Source organism: Macrobrachium rosenbergii, chromosome 42 (assembly GCF_040412425.1).
Source record: "Macrobrachium rosenbergii isolate ZJJX-2024 chromosome 42, ASM4041242v1, whole genome shotgun sequence".
Lineage (NCBI taxonomy): Eukaryota > Metazoa > Arthropoda > Malacostraca > Decapoda > Palaemonidae > Macrobrachium > Macrobrachium rosenbergii.
Window position 1 is genome coordinate 35,542,311 of NC_089782.1, and position 15,569 is coordinate 35,557,879.

Here is a 15,569-nt window from a genome sequence, read left to right on the forward strand (position 1 = left end):
ATTCCTACTAACACATGGGTTTTCAAGTTTTCATTGATAAGTTAGAACCTGCAAAACCTTTCCCCTGGTCTGTGGGTTTCTAAGTTTTTATTTAGTGATTATTTGCGACAAAACGTTCCCCCTCCTTTTTTTTTTTTTTTCTGGTTTGTCACTACTCCCCGCTTCCCACTAAGTTTGAATGAATGATTTTAGTCATCATTTTACTTGAGCGTGTCGAAGTTTCCTCAGAAACTTTCTGACAGCTGGGTATGATCTGTATATCATGGCTATGTCTGTGACAAAGCATGTGAGTGTTCACTCTGTTCAGAGAGAGAGAGAGAGAGAGAGAGAGAGAGAGAGAGAGAGAGAGAGAGAGAGAGAGAATGTGTGAGTACACATATATATATATATGTGTGTATATATATTTATATTTATATGTATATATAATTATTTATATAATTTGTATATATATGCCTATGTATATATATTTATATGTATATATAAAACAAGACTTATATAATTTGTATATATATACATACTAATTATAACTAAGACTATATAATTATATATATATACACACTAATTATATATATATATATATATATATATATATATATAGATATAGATAGATAGATATAGATAGATAGATAGATAGATAGATAGATAGATAGATAGATAGATAGATAGATAGATAAATAAACAGTTATAGTTTCGTGTCCTCTTGTGCAGACTTGTGTTCGTTACTTAAAGATGAAGTGAATGGAAAAGGGAGGAGGGAGAGGCGCCAAAACCAAAGGGGAAAAATTTAAAGCAACAAACCAGGTATCATTCTCGTTCGTGAAATGTGAAAATGCAAACCAAAAGCAATAATAAAAATAAGTGTGTAAGGAATAGGAGTAATTAAAAACGCGCATAGAGAGATAACAAAGAAAGTTACAAATAAAAAAAAAACAGTTAAAAATGGACAAGAGTGAATAGAATGAATAGACACTTCTGATAGATGCAGAATGGATCGTGGTGCCAAAAGAGAGAGAGACAGACATCATACATAATCACACGCACGAACAAGCTGGCCACAGAGAGCATCTCTCTCTCTCTCTCTCTCTCTCTCTCTCTCTCTCTCTCTCTCTCTCTGCACAAACAGATTAGATTCTCTCTCTCTCTCTCTCTCTCTCTCTCTCTATCTGCACAGATTCTCTCTCTGCACAGACAGATTATATTCTCTCTCTCTCTCTGCACAAACAGATTCTCTCTCTGCACAGATTAGATTCTCTCTCTCTCTCTCTCTCTCTCTCTCTCTCTCTCTCTCTCTCTCTCTCTCTCTCTCTCTCTGCACAGACAGATTAGATTCTCTCTCTCTCTCTCTCTCTCTCTCTCTCTCTCTCTCTCTCTCTCTCTCTCTCTCTCTCACTGTACAGAGATTAGATTCTCTCTCTGCACAGACATTCTCTCTCTCTCTCTCTCTCTCTCTCTCTGCACAGACAGATTAGATTCTCTCTCTCTCTCTCTCTCTCTCTCTCTCTCTCTCTCTCTCTCTCTCTCTCTCTCTCTCTCTCTCCGCACAGACAGATATCTGCTTGAAGGACTGAGCTAACGCTGCCTGCTTGCCACCCGCGCTCGTCTGGTGCTGGAGAAAGATGTGGGAGGGAAGCCGCTCCATGTGTGGGTAGACCCACATACACACACACACAAACACACGCAAACACACACACACGCGCACACATTCTCAATCCCCACACACACACACACTCACACACACACACTCACACACACACATTCATAAATGCCTGCATTGGTATTTAGAATTTATCTGTAAGCACTTAATATACGTCTGTACATATGAATGCCTATGCAGTGGAGAGAGAGAGAGAGAGAGAGAGAGAGAGAGAGGGTAAGGTGGAAAGGGGGAGGGGGAAGAGACCTCACCTCGGTGATAATTTGATAACCAGCCTTGCCTCCAAATTGCTTTTTTAACATTCCCAATTGTGCCTCTTTTTTCTCCACAATGGAAACCCGTTTTTTTTCTCTTTTTTTTTTATTTTTTTCGGAACCCCACATATCAACAGGTAAGGACACAGTCTGTTCCGAATCCAATTCAGAAGCTTATGAGGCATGAAACACTTTAGAATGAAAAAAAAAGAGAGAGAGAGAGCTTGAAAAGCCCTCATGTGTCATCAGAGCTGCAGGCAGGTCTCCGCAGCTGAATGTTCCGTCTCCTCTTCTTTATGAAATAACACAAGAGACCTACGACATCTCACCCCAAGTGCCAATTAGCTCATTAATCCCGCTATCGTTCACCGCCTCCCCTTTCATTCTATGGACGACGGATTGCGCCAGGGCACTTCGTGACGCACTTTTAAACCATATGCTCTTCCCAACGCCTGCTAAAAGGCTATCGGCATCGAATATAACACATCCCTCCCCCTCTCTCTCTCTCTCTCTCTCTCAACACCACCCAATCTCTCTCTCTCTCTCTCTCTCTCTTGATCGGGATGTTATCGTACAAGGCGGCCAGCCAACGCCAGAGTGAGAGAGACAAAGTTTACAGTTGGGTCGATAGCTAGGAGGAGGAGGAGGAGGAGGAGGAGGAGGAGGAGGAGGAGGAGGAGGAGGAGGAGGAGGAATGGAGTGGAGTGGGCGGCGGACGTACGATTAAAATATTCCACGATCTTCCCCTTCTTAAGACTTTTATGTTAAAACCGGCCGCCATTCATGACCCATTCATAAGCTTCAATCCTCCTCTCGGCAAGTCCTCGTTCCCAAAGGCCCTCTCGCCGGAGACTTCCGTCTCCCCCGTACGACGAGGGGGGGTGCCCTTTGGGAAGGACCTCACTCAGCGTCAGGTGTGTCCTTCGAGCAACGACGGAAAACACTGACCAAGAGAGAGAGAGAGAGAGAGAGAGAGAGAGAGAGAGAGAGAGAGAGAGAGAGACAATCAATCTCCCCCTAAGCGCGGGAGGCCTACGAGGCAATCGGAGCAACGGGGTTCGTTCTCCCTACGTCGAGTGGTGTAGAGGGCTTTAAAGAGTGAAATTCGTTCAGTGCAAAACCACCGGGGGAGACAACTAACTCTTCGCACGCATTCTCCAAGTCCCGACAGAAGCGGGTGGAAGGAAGCACGACGTAATAACCGGAGGGAGAGAGAGAGAGAATTAAATCATCTTTGAGGGGGGGAGAAGGTCGTCGCGGAATCGAAGAAAGTGTGTGTGTGATACTCGTGGCGAGTGCTTCGTATATATATATATATATATATATATATATGTATGTATGAACAGCTGGATGAGATCCTGTGGAATCCAGCTGCTGCAACTGCTCGGGAGACGGTCTCTAGCCAGACTTGAAGAGAGAAAGAGAGAGGGGAGAGAGCGAGAGCGAGAGGGAGTCTCAACCTGCGAGCGTGACAAAGGTGACTTTCTGTGCGATCCTTACACGCTTACACTGAACGTCGCCGCCTCCTCCTCCGCCAGTCTTCCCAAACGGCGCATCGAGAGAGGAGGAGAGGAGGAGGAGGAGGAGGAGGAGGAGGAGGAGGAGGTCCTCTTCGCGGGGCGCAGCCACACATGTAAATAAAAATTTAAAAAATAATCGTGTGGATAAATAAAAAAAAAACAAAACCAACGAAGACGGAACCGACGACAACGAAACACAACAATAACAAGCAAGCAGAAGGATCCGACAGTCTGCATGTCTGTCTGTCAGCGTCTCTCTGTGCGTGCGTGCGTGCGTGCGTGCGGGTAGCGGGGAGGAGGAGGAGGAGGAGGAGGAGGAGGGGGAGGGGGAGGGGGAGGAGGAGGAGGAGGAGCGCGGGTGCTGTGCTGCTGTGAATTTCTTCTTTTAGTGGGTGGCTGTGCTGTGGCTGAGACAATCGTCCTCCTCCTTCCCCCGTGAGAGCAGCAGCAGCAGCAGCAGCAGCAGCATCAGAAGCGGCCATCTGGAATAGCTGTGTGCTGTGTCTGTGTGTGTGTCGAGGCTGGAGTGGGACTTTCATCCGGACCTGTGTGGGGGGGTGTGGTGGGGGGTGTGCACAGTGGGCAGGGGAGCACCGTCGATAAATGCCCTTCAGGAGAGTGCCAGAGGTTTCGAAGGCGGTTCCTGCTGTGATGCCCCTCGCTAGTCCTCAAGATGGTGCTGGGCCTTGAAGATCTCTTCCGCACGTTGTTCCCCCTGCTCGTGACCCCGCTCTGGGCCTGGGCATCGGTGACCTGACCTGACATGACCGAGATGCCGCGGGCCATGACCCACGACGACGACCAGGAGGGAGGAGGAGGAGGAGGAGGAGGCGGAGGCGGAGGAGGGTTAGAAGAGGAGAGGAGACAAGGCCAGGGGAGGCTGGTGAGAGAGGACGCTCTGGAAAACGAGGGGGGCAGAGTGGGGCGGGGTGCCTCCGACGACACCACCAGCCCTTCGGAGCAGGTCAAGGAGGAGGAGGAGGAGGAGGACCACCACCACCACCACCCTGCTAAGGCGAGCGAGGAGGACCGCTTGGAGGAGGAGGAGGAGGAGGAGGAGGAGGAGGGGAAAAAGACGTCCTCCAGCCGAAAGGAATCCGACGGCGACGAGCAAGAAGAGTCCACGGGGGACAGCGCGGACACAGACAGAAGTAAGACGCCCGTCGGAGGTGGCACCATCATCATCATCATCATCATCATCATCATCAGTAGCATATCACTGTTTATCACCATCATCAATACCTTATCACCTTCAGGATCGTGATGATCATGTCATGTCATGAAACCAGTGAGACCCAAATTACCACAAATGCCATCATCATCATCATCATCTCCACCACCATCGATACCCAGTTCGACAGTGATTTACAGTGATTATCATCACCATCGTCATCACATTCTCTAGCAAGATGAATGCCCCATTCCACCATAAGTTACAGTGATTATCATCATCACATTCTCTACCACTATGAGTGCCCGTTCCACCGTGAGTTACAGTGAACATTATCATCACATTCTCTACCACCATGAATGCCCCGTTCCACCGTGAGTTACAGTGAACATTATCATCACATTCTCTACCACCATGAATGCCCAGTTCGACCGTGAAGTACAGTGAATATTATCATCACATTCTCTACCACTATGAATGCCCAGTTCGACCGTGAGGTACAGTGACTACCATCACCATCACATTCTCTACCACCATGAATACCCAGTTCGATCGTGAGGTACAGTGATTACCATCACCATCATCACCATCACATTCTCTACCACCATGAATACCCAGTTCGATCGTGAGGTACAGTGATTACCATCACCATCATTATCATCATCATCACATTCTCTACCACCATGAATAGCCCAGTTCGACCGTGATTTACAGTGACTACCATCACCATCATCATCACATTTTCTATCAAAATGAATGTGCCCCATTCCACCGTGAGTTACAGTGATAATCATCATCACCATCATCACAATCACATTCTCTACCAAAATGAATGTGCCCCATTCCACCGTGAGTTACAGTGACCATCATCACAATCACATTCTCTACCAAAATGAATGCACTATTCCACCGTGAGTTACAGTGAATATCATCATCACCATCACCATTATCATTACCACCTTCCCCCATCACTCAGATGACCACAACACCGCGAGAGAGAGAGAGAGAGAGAGAGAGAGAGAGAGAGAGAGAGAGAGAGAGAGAGAGAGAGTTCAGTTATCGGGCCTTCATCATCAAATCATCAAGTGGAATGAATTCAGGAACCTTTTATAATAACATCCAGGGCACCGTGATGGGTAAAATTCTCGTATTACCAAAATCCTTTCCCCACACCCCTGCCCCCGCCCCACACCCAAGGGTCGGTATTGAGTTATCGATGAAGGGTTACCCATCAAACGCGATCTATACCGGACCCAATGCCCTTCCCGGGACCGATTTGGCGATCATAGAATTGCCGAGCATATAATGATTATACGTTGGTTTCGCTCTAGATTGATTTTCTAATTGATATTAATAGTGTGTGTGTGTCAGTGTGTGTGTGTGTGTGTGTGTGTGTGTGTATATACACACTATATATATATATATATATATATATATATATATATATATATATATATATATATATATATATATAAAAACAAAAAAAATTGTAAATGAGCAAATGAATATAAGCTCTTTCAAATATATCTTGTCAAAACCAATGAACGTGACAAGCAACAGAGCCAATGAATTAAAACAAATTTATGGGAGAGAAACTCTCTCTCTCTCTCTCTCTCTCTCTCTCTCTCTCTCTCTCTCTCTCTCTCTCTCTCTCTCTCTCTCTCTCTCTCTCTGTCAGTGACCTTTCACGTAATTGGTGAGGTCAATAATGAGAAAGAATGTTAGACGAATTAAATACGAGTGCTGCATTTTACTAGCAGTGTTTATTGGCACATGAATTCAGGGAGAGATTACCTTAGCATAGTATGACACCTTTTTCTATTGAATATGGACTTTTTTTTTATTATCATTTTCCTTTTATTTGTCCCAATTTTAATAATTTCCGTGGATCATTTCTGTGCCAACGTTGGTGTAAATACTGAGAGAGAGAGAGAGAGAGAGAGAGAGAGAGAGAGAGAGAGAGAGAGAGAGAGAGAGAGAGAGAGAGAGAGAGAGAGCTCAACATGGACACCCCAACCCTAAATGGTTTACCCATACCGGTAAAAAACATCACTCCTGTACCTAGATTAGTACCTCTGACCTGATATATATATATATATATATATATATATATATATATATATATATATATATATATATATATATATATATATATATATATATCTTATATTCAAGGACCCTCTCACTCCCATAAATATTCTTAGGAAAATAATAATGTTTACCTTCGCTGCTCTCATAAGTAGCTTTCATTTTTCATCAATAATGCGAGCTCTTGTGCATCATTCTTGCAACGTGACTCACTCTGTTTTCCCGAAAGGTCCGTCCAAAATGTCAGCAACAGCAGCACAAACATCGTTTGAAAATAAATGTAAATTAAGTTAAATGTCCCGCTAACGTAATGATGCGCCTCAGTTTTTTTTCTCTTTTTGTAAATGAACAATTCTCTACTCTTTTTTTCATCGACGTCAAGTTGGTATTGCTGCTTCGTGTTCGTATGATACAGGGATGAAATTATACAAAGATTAAATTGGTAATACTTCACATTTTGACCATTTCTGTATCAAGTACATGTTCATCGATTAGATTTTGTTGGAATTTGAACACCGAGGATAGCATAACACCTTCAGTATCAAATAAATAAGATGAAACTATATCGATATACAACTTTACGTGGTGAAGTTGGCTTCGGGAATTTCAGTATGTACCAAGTAATGTCCTCGTATTTAAAAACAAGAAACTGCTGGGAACGCTGCAAGCGAAACAGTCGCACAACAAATAAACACGTGACAAAAAGCACGTACAACACATACAACATGATGCTAACTACGTAAAATATTAAATAACAACGTTGTTGAATTGTCAGATATCTCTCAGCTTGCAATGAAACGACCAGTACATTTGGCAAGACAACATCGCATAAAGTCTACGGAGTTTGATATCCACGTTTCACTTATTGAGGTTGAATTCTAAAGAACGGACGTGGGAAGATGGCTTGAATGCATATTGTGAGTCAGGTATACATACGTACGTACAAAAATAAATACATACGTACATACACGCCCATGCACACACGTATATATATATATATATATATATATATATATATATATATATATACCTCACTGAAACTGGATGGTATCTAGCAGAGATATTTATTCACTTAAAGTTACAAGCTTTCCAGCAGTCCTCATTGTCAAGACAGATACTTGACAGTGAGGACTGTTAGCCCTAGAAAGCTTACAACTTTTATTGAATAAATATCTCCGCTAGATACCACCCATTTTCAGTGAGGTCCTGTTAGTAATTGTATTAATGCACACATAATTGTGTAAGTGATAAAGTTATTACATATATGCATATACATACTGTATATAAATATGCATATATATACTGTAAATATACATATATAAAGTTAAAATGCACTAAAGTAAAACCAACACGATGAGCCGTCACTGACTGATCACGGTACCGAAGGCGGTGGTTCCACCAATTATGAACCTGATAGCCCAAGGTAACTAGTGGCCCCCCACAGACCTTGCCTAGACACGTGCGCCATAATAACAATACCACTCGATCCTCCTGAGGCTACAGAATTACGCACACACCATAACCAACAACCTTCGATGCAACCTTTCATTCATTTAACCTCTCGTGATGCTTCCTAAAGTTTATTTTTATAAATTAAGCTTATTAATTTTGGAAGGGCTCATGACGTTAGAGATATATGTAATCTATGATATATTTTGCAGTGTTGCAGACGTTGCAGAAGACTTAATACCACTCAGGGTACTTCGTATATATATATACATATATATAGTGTATATGTATATATATACATATGCATACATCCATACATTCACATTATTAAGGGGGAGTAGGGAGGGATGCAGACGTTGCAGAAGACATAACCTCTTGATTAAATTTTACATGCACAAACTTTACCCGCGACACAAATTTCTTTCTCTGTTAAATACAAGGCTACTATAAACAAGTAGAAACTTCGGCGCAATCGAGTTTTGTGTACAGTGTATAATCAAGGCCACCGAAAATAGATCTATCTTTCGGCGGTCTCGATAAAATGCTGTATGAGCCGCGGCCCAGGAAACTTTAATCGCGCCACGGTGGTGGCCTGTCCTATATCGTTGCCAGAAGCACGATTATGGCTAACTTAAGCCTTAAATAAAATAAAAACTACTGAGGCTAGAGGGCTGCAATATGGTATGTTTGATGATTGGAGGGTGGATGATCAACATAACAATTTGCAGCCCTCTAGCCTCAGTAGTTTTTAAGATCTGAGGGCGGACAGAAAAAGTGCGGACGGACAGACAAAGCCGCCACAATAGTTTTCTAAGACAGCCATGTAGACATGCAGGCATATTCCCCATGGACCACCATTACACCAACGGCCGATGGGTAAAATGCGCATGCGCGTACGTGCGTCCATGTACGCGATTGTTTGTCTGCTTGGTTTAGCAAAAGCATCATCTTACTGTAACCTAAAAGCATTGTATGGTTTGTAAATCAATATACAAAAATATATATATGTGTGTGCATGTATGTATGTATGTATGTATGATATATATATATATATATATATATATATATATATATATATATATATATATATATATATAGAGAGAGAGAGAGAGAGAGAGAGAGAGAGAGAGAGAGAGAGAGAGAGAGAGAGAGAGAGAGAGAGAGAGAGAAACTCATCAATCGACCCATACTCGTCAACGATAAGAAATAAAAGGTACTGTCTTTTAGTCTATCATACAACAGCGGTTGAAAACAAAGAAATAACATTTTCAAAGCGATGACTTTCACAAATTATTTTTCTTTTGTTTGAAACTTACGTAATTAAACTTTTCAATATCATTAATTTTTATTTTAAAACGATTACAAAAACCTAGATTTTACCGGTACGTATATGGAATTCACTGCGCATCAAAATTCTTAATGCTACAATTAGGTTTCATTTCAATGTCTGAGCCATAAAGTACCAATTTTCATGTCAAAGGCATAAAATCAGTTTCAATTTTGAGAATTTTATAAATCAATTTTTATATCCATACCAGTAAATTTTAATATCCACATTGTCAGTGGAGTTAGTTTTCACAACTTAATTGCCAGAAACACAAATCTTCAGCAGTTAATTTGCACAAATTTTTAGTTGTTCATTTTACACAAATTTTCAGTTGTACAACTTACACAAATTTTCAGCTGTTCATTTTACACAAATTTTTAGTTGTTCATTTTACACAAATTTTCAGTTGTACATCTTAAACAAATGTTTAGCTGTTCATTTTACAAAAATTTTCGGTTGTTCATTTTACACAAATTTCCAGTTGTTCATTTTAAACAAATTTTCGATTGTTCATTTTACACAAATTTCCAGTTGTTCATTTTAAACTTGTTCATTTTACACAAATTTCCAGTTGCTCATTTTAAACAAATTTTCAGTTGCTCATTTTAAACAAATTTTCAGTCGTTCATTTTACACAAAAATTTCCGGTTGTTCATTTTAAACAAATTTTCAGTTGTTCATTCTACAAACATTTTTTTTCCAGTTCATTTTCAGAAATTTCCAGTTGTGCAGTTTACACAAATTTTCAGTTGTTCAGTTTACACAAATTTCCAGTTGTTCATTTTATGCAAATTTTCTGTGATTCATTTTACACAAATTTTCAGTTGTTCATTTTACACAAATTTTCGGTTGTTCATTTTACACAAATTTTCAGTAGTTCCTTTTACAAAATTTTCGGGTTGTTCATTTTACACAAATTTACATTTGTTCATTTTACACAAATTTTCAGGTTGTTCATTTTACACAAATTTCCAGTTGTTCATTTTCACATATTTCTAGTTGTTCAGTTTACACGGTTGTTAATTTTCACAAATTTCCAGTTGTTCATTTTATACAAATTTTCAGCTGTTCAGTTTACACAAATTTCCAGTTAGTCATTTTACACAAATATCCAGTTCTTCATTTTACACAAATATCCAGTTCTTCATTTTACACAAATTTTCAGTTGTACGTCTTGCACAAGTTTTCAGTTGTCCATTTTAACAAATTTTCAGTTGTTCATTTTACACAAATTTCCAGTTGTCCATTTTACACAAATTTCCAGTTGTTCATTTTACACAAATTTCCAGTTGTTCGTTGTACACAAATCTTCAGTTTGTACACTTGCCACTCATCACAAAAATTAAATTCCCCGTATTAAAATTTTCAAGCCTGATTCATTTCGATACTTAAAACACTCCACCTCTCTCTCTCTCTCTCTCTCTCTCTCTCTCTCTCTCTCTCTCTCTCTCTCTCTCTCTCTCTCTCGCAACTTCGAACGAGTGTCATTTAAGGTGACACGAGTTTGCAACGATCAACTTTCTTTTTTTTTTTTTAAAGTTTCCCTACTTGTGACTTGGCCAGGAAGTGTGTGTGTGTGTGTGTGTGTGTGTGTGTGTGTGTGTGTGTGTGTGTGTGTGTGTGTGTGTGTGTCTTGCGGGGTAGATGAGAGGGGAAGGGTCAGGGCTTGGTAAGGGGAAGGGGAGGGGGCAACCTTTAAAGAGACTTGGGGTTGCAAACTCCTCGGAACTTATTACGAAAAAATTTTTTTATTGCAGACGAGTTCCTTCCTGCTATTTACGATTGCATTTCTTTTGCTGTTGTTTCTTTCTTATGAACAGGTTTTATTTTTTCTCTTTTTTTTGACAGAGGCGTTGATGTTTACTGAAAAGAATTAACACTGGCATTCTTTAAATAATTCCTCTCTTCATGCAATCGTCCTGATTCACTTCAGTTCTGAATAATGTATGAAGTCCTTCTTGGTTTGACATAATATGGCCTTCTTTGATTTTTCTAATCTGTGGTAAGAATCATAGCAGAGATGACTTACTTTAATTCCTACTTGTACAAAAATCTTCACTTAGTATGTCTTAGTGATAAGACAAATCTATGCAGCCACGTTAAGCTGTTGTTGTATAAACTCTTTCTTTGTTAATCTGAAGGCAGGATACCAGTCGAAATTAATTTTTTTCATATTTTCTTGTATGTAAATCATTAGTTGCTAATCTGGAAATAGAAAAACAATCAAAGAGGGCCATCTGATAATTTGAAGAAGGCACATTAAGCCCCTCTTGTATACAAATCTTTATTTGAATTACCAGAGAAAATCGAAGACGCTTCATTAAATCGCGTCTGAAAGCAAATATTTATCTGTTCATTTGACGTGAGATTATTAATCTAAAAAATCAACTTATTGTATAAAAACCCTTATTTGTCAAGTTGAAGAGAGAACGGCAACTGAAGACGACCTCATTAAATCCTTCCTGTATGTAAATTTTTATTTTCTAATTTGAAGTTTGAACACCAATTAATAAGGGCCACATAACAGCTTTCTGTAAAAATATTGATTTTAAATAAGAACACCAATCGAAGACACCTTCATTAATTATCTCATACAAAAATCTTTACAAGGAAGCCTTCCTATAAGCATCTACCAAGCCTGAATACCAATCAAACTCGGCTTAGCAAAGTCCTTCTCTCATTCATTTTTATTCGTTCATAAATGTTAAAACCTGTGATGGGTCTGCGTTGAGTGGTTAATATCGATTTTTCTCATATTTAATGAAACTTTAAGCATGAGCAATTTTTACAGCCAATCACTTTTTGAAGATTTCATACAGAAGACTCATTTCCCACAGGGAGCTCATCGAGGTAAAACGAAAACCGGTAGATTGATAACATAAAAAGACCTCATTATATTGAAACTTTTTACATTCTAATCTTTGCAGCTTTTCAAGGATTGTAAGCTATTTTGAAGCTTGCCTTAAAGCTTTATAGTGACAGGTCCTTCGTGTAATTTGAATGGTGTGTTTTCATTGCATTTTTATAGTAAACTACTCCAATGAAACAGACTTATTTTGTCTCAGCATTCTTTAAATATACTGTTTTCTTACTGAAAGGCCAAGAACTGACTAAGAACTTCTCAAGTAAGCTGACTTGCGCCAAAATAAAAAAAAAACTCAGGATAATTTCCTTCCTTGCAGTGTCTGGCAAATTATCCTTATACTGAACTGTTCGTAAATGAGGGCTAAAGGGGCTGGTAGCTTCATGATATAACTTAGCCATCAGATGGAGGAAAACAAAATAGAAAGACAAAGATTTGCTAATTCAAGAGTAATTACGAGATTTCCCTATAGTATTTTGAAAACGTCGCTTCCTAGAGGAAACATACCTATCCATACATAACTACAGATACACTACAGAAATAAGCTAAGCAGTCTTAGTTCCTTAACGGTCAGAGAGATACGGCACTTGCAATTTAAGTATCAAAAACGAGCCGAAAAATATATGATGGATGTTAATCTATACTTCAACGTCCGTTAATATTCCTAGAATATTCAGTGCAATAACAAGATGGTCGCGACTTTATTAAACTCATAACTTCACGTACTCTGTACCACCTCCATGGCAGTCTAATCTAATAGGTTCCAGGCAAGGTTGAAAGCTTCACCAATCGAGTTTCGAGCTGATAAGGTGGAAAACTTAAAACCTATACTAGCCCAGCTTTGACGCTATAAAAATATGAGAAGACGGATGGGTCCTAAGCCCGGGGGAAGCATTAGACTAACAGCCACTTCCAAGGAAAGAAAGTTGTTGTTATTATTATTATTATTATTATTATTATTATTATTATTATTATTATTATTATTATTATTATTATTATTATTCAGAAGACGACCCCTATTCATATGGAACAAGCCCACCACAGGGGCCACTGACTTGAAATTCAAGCTTCCAAAGATTATGGCTTTCATTAGGAAGACGTAAGAAGGGGTAAAGGGAAATACAGAAAGAAAATATCTCACTGATTAATAAATTAATAAACTGGGAAAAACAGAAACAGAAGAGAATTCCAAAGCAGGACAGTAAAAAGAAAGAAGCAGTCGTTGAGCTGTGTACTCCAAAGAGGATTACCCTTTCCAACTGTGATTTTCTTGTAGCTTCTGAATGACCCAAGTCAAGTAGGACTCAAGATACGCATATTTTCACTAAAAGGTGACAATATATCCTTAAGCTTTTAGTACTTGCTGTGACCTCTGACGCCAAGGCCAAGCGCTGGGACCTGTGAGGTCATTCAGCACCGAAAGGGGAAACTGACAGTAAGGTTTGAAAGAATATGAACAGAGGTGCAGTAAAAATAATGAAAGAGTTTGCACCTAGGGGCCGAACGGACGCTGCGAAGAACCTTAGGTCATGCCTACAGTGCAACGTATGAGGAGCACTGACGCACTACACCCCCTAAGGGGATTCCGCAGTCTAGAACTTCCTCCGCTTTTCCTGTTCCTAAGAGCCCTTTCCGTATCCCGAAGACCACCGCCGTCGTGACCTTAGGAAATAAAGATTTGCTTCTAGGTGGTCCTCCATAATCCATGTCGCCTGCTATTTTCGGCTGAGCAAATACCGGCACTCTGACCCCGGCGAAAGTCTCTTTTCAGAGTACCTGAGAAATCGCTCAAATTAATCTAAGTTTCGACAACTCTCGAACGCTCATATATCATATATTACACTTCATACTTCTACGTGTAATGACAGACTACTACAGTGCATATATTGTAGAATGTTACATCTCATGTTCCAAACAGCTACATGCAATACATTTCACATTGTCACATAATCGATATTAATGAATGATATAGACCCTCTTTTCACAAACCGCTACATAACTACGGTCACAAACTGCTACATAACTACGGAGATACCCTGAACAAGTTAATCAATTTTCTGTAGCTTCCAGCCTTCCAGTGATCCAGCCTAAAGACTACCGCTTCAGGCTACGTTTTAAAGCTACCGTATCTTTGGCAAACCTGCCGTAAGTAAATACTGCCGCGTGGATCCATCTAAGATTATGATTTCTTAACGATGGTCATAAATCTTGGAAAATGTTTGTAATTTCTTAAAATGCGCGTAATATCTTGGAAAATGTTTGTAATTTCTTAAAATGCGCGTAATACAATCTGCAATATCTGACCTTGGTCGTAGTCGGGACGTTGCCAAACTAATCGATACTAAAATCTCCGCTTGGTAAAAAAAAAGATTAGTACGCCACTTTTCTACATCTTACGATCAAGGGACTATTGCTGTGGATGGAATATATATATAACTTAGGCCAAAGGCCAAGCGCTGGGATCTTTGAGGTCATTCAGCGCTGAGAGGGGAATTAATTAAAAATGTTTTAACGGTGTAAAAGGAAGAAAACATCTCAGCTGCACTATAAAACAACTGTTAGCAGAGGGTGGAAAGTACGATGGAAGGGAGAATATGAATGGGGGTGCAGTAAAAGAAATGAAAGGGGTTGCAGCTAGGGGACAAAGGGACGATGCAACGAATCTCAAGTGATGCCTACAGTGCACCGTGAGAGGTGCACTGACGGCACTAACCCCCTAAGGGTTATACCCACGTCACGCAATTCTCCTATTGTTTATATGATGATTCAATCTACCTCCCCACTTTCGGTACAGTGAATAACCCCAAAATACTACTAATCTCTGTAATATAGCTGAATATCGTTGCATATTTACGTTCCGAGACTACAGTTACATCACGAACACTGTACATCTTCGCGCACTTTGACGAAACACTCTTGAGCAACCTCTGAACACCGCCACAGATAGATTGTAATACAATCTCGGGGCTGAGATTCCTCGATATCTAATTATTGCTTCGCGTCAAAAGGAAAACTGCTACATGACGCGAATACCCCGTCCCGACTCCCAATACCGCAGGCCAGAGAGATATCTTCGCTCTCCTTAGGGAATGCACCTGCCACAGAATCAGGACATTAAGTGTAAATAAAATTTTACTTTCGCGAGCGTAAAAATGTTACGGCGCAATGAAGGCACACTTCCATTTCTTCCAGACTTCCATTATTGATTTTGGAATCAGTAATCTGGTAATTGGTAGGGGGAAC

General features: G+C 40.2%; 1 protein-coding gene and 1 long non-coding RNA gene across 14 annotated transcripts in view; one reads left to right on the forward strand and one right to left on the reverse strand.

The window, feature by feature from the left end:
• LOC136828253 (uncharacterized) overlaps positions 1-15,569 on the reverse strand; it is a 295,190-nt gene that overhangs the window by 151,347 nt on the left and 128,274 nt on the right. The window lies entirely within an intron of this gene.
• Positions 1-15,569, forward strand: part of rsh (radish) — a 181,943-nt gene that overhangs the window by 98,730 nt on the left and 67,644 nt on the right. Inside the window, exon 1 of one of the 11 annotated variants that reach the window (XM_067086107.1) lies at positions 3,810-4,579. The exons of the other annotated variants lie outside the window; for them this stretch is intronic. Within the exon in view, the coding sequence (XP_066942208.1) occupies positions 4,192-4,579 (388 nt within the window). The 5' untranslated portion in view covers positions 3,810-4,191. Of the gene's footprint in view, positions 1-3,809; positions 4,580-15,569 lie in introns of those variants that run through there. 11 annotated transcript variants of the gene reach the window in all.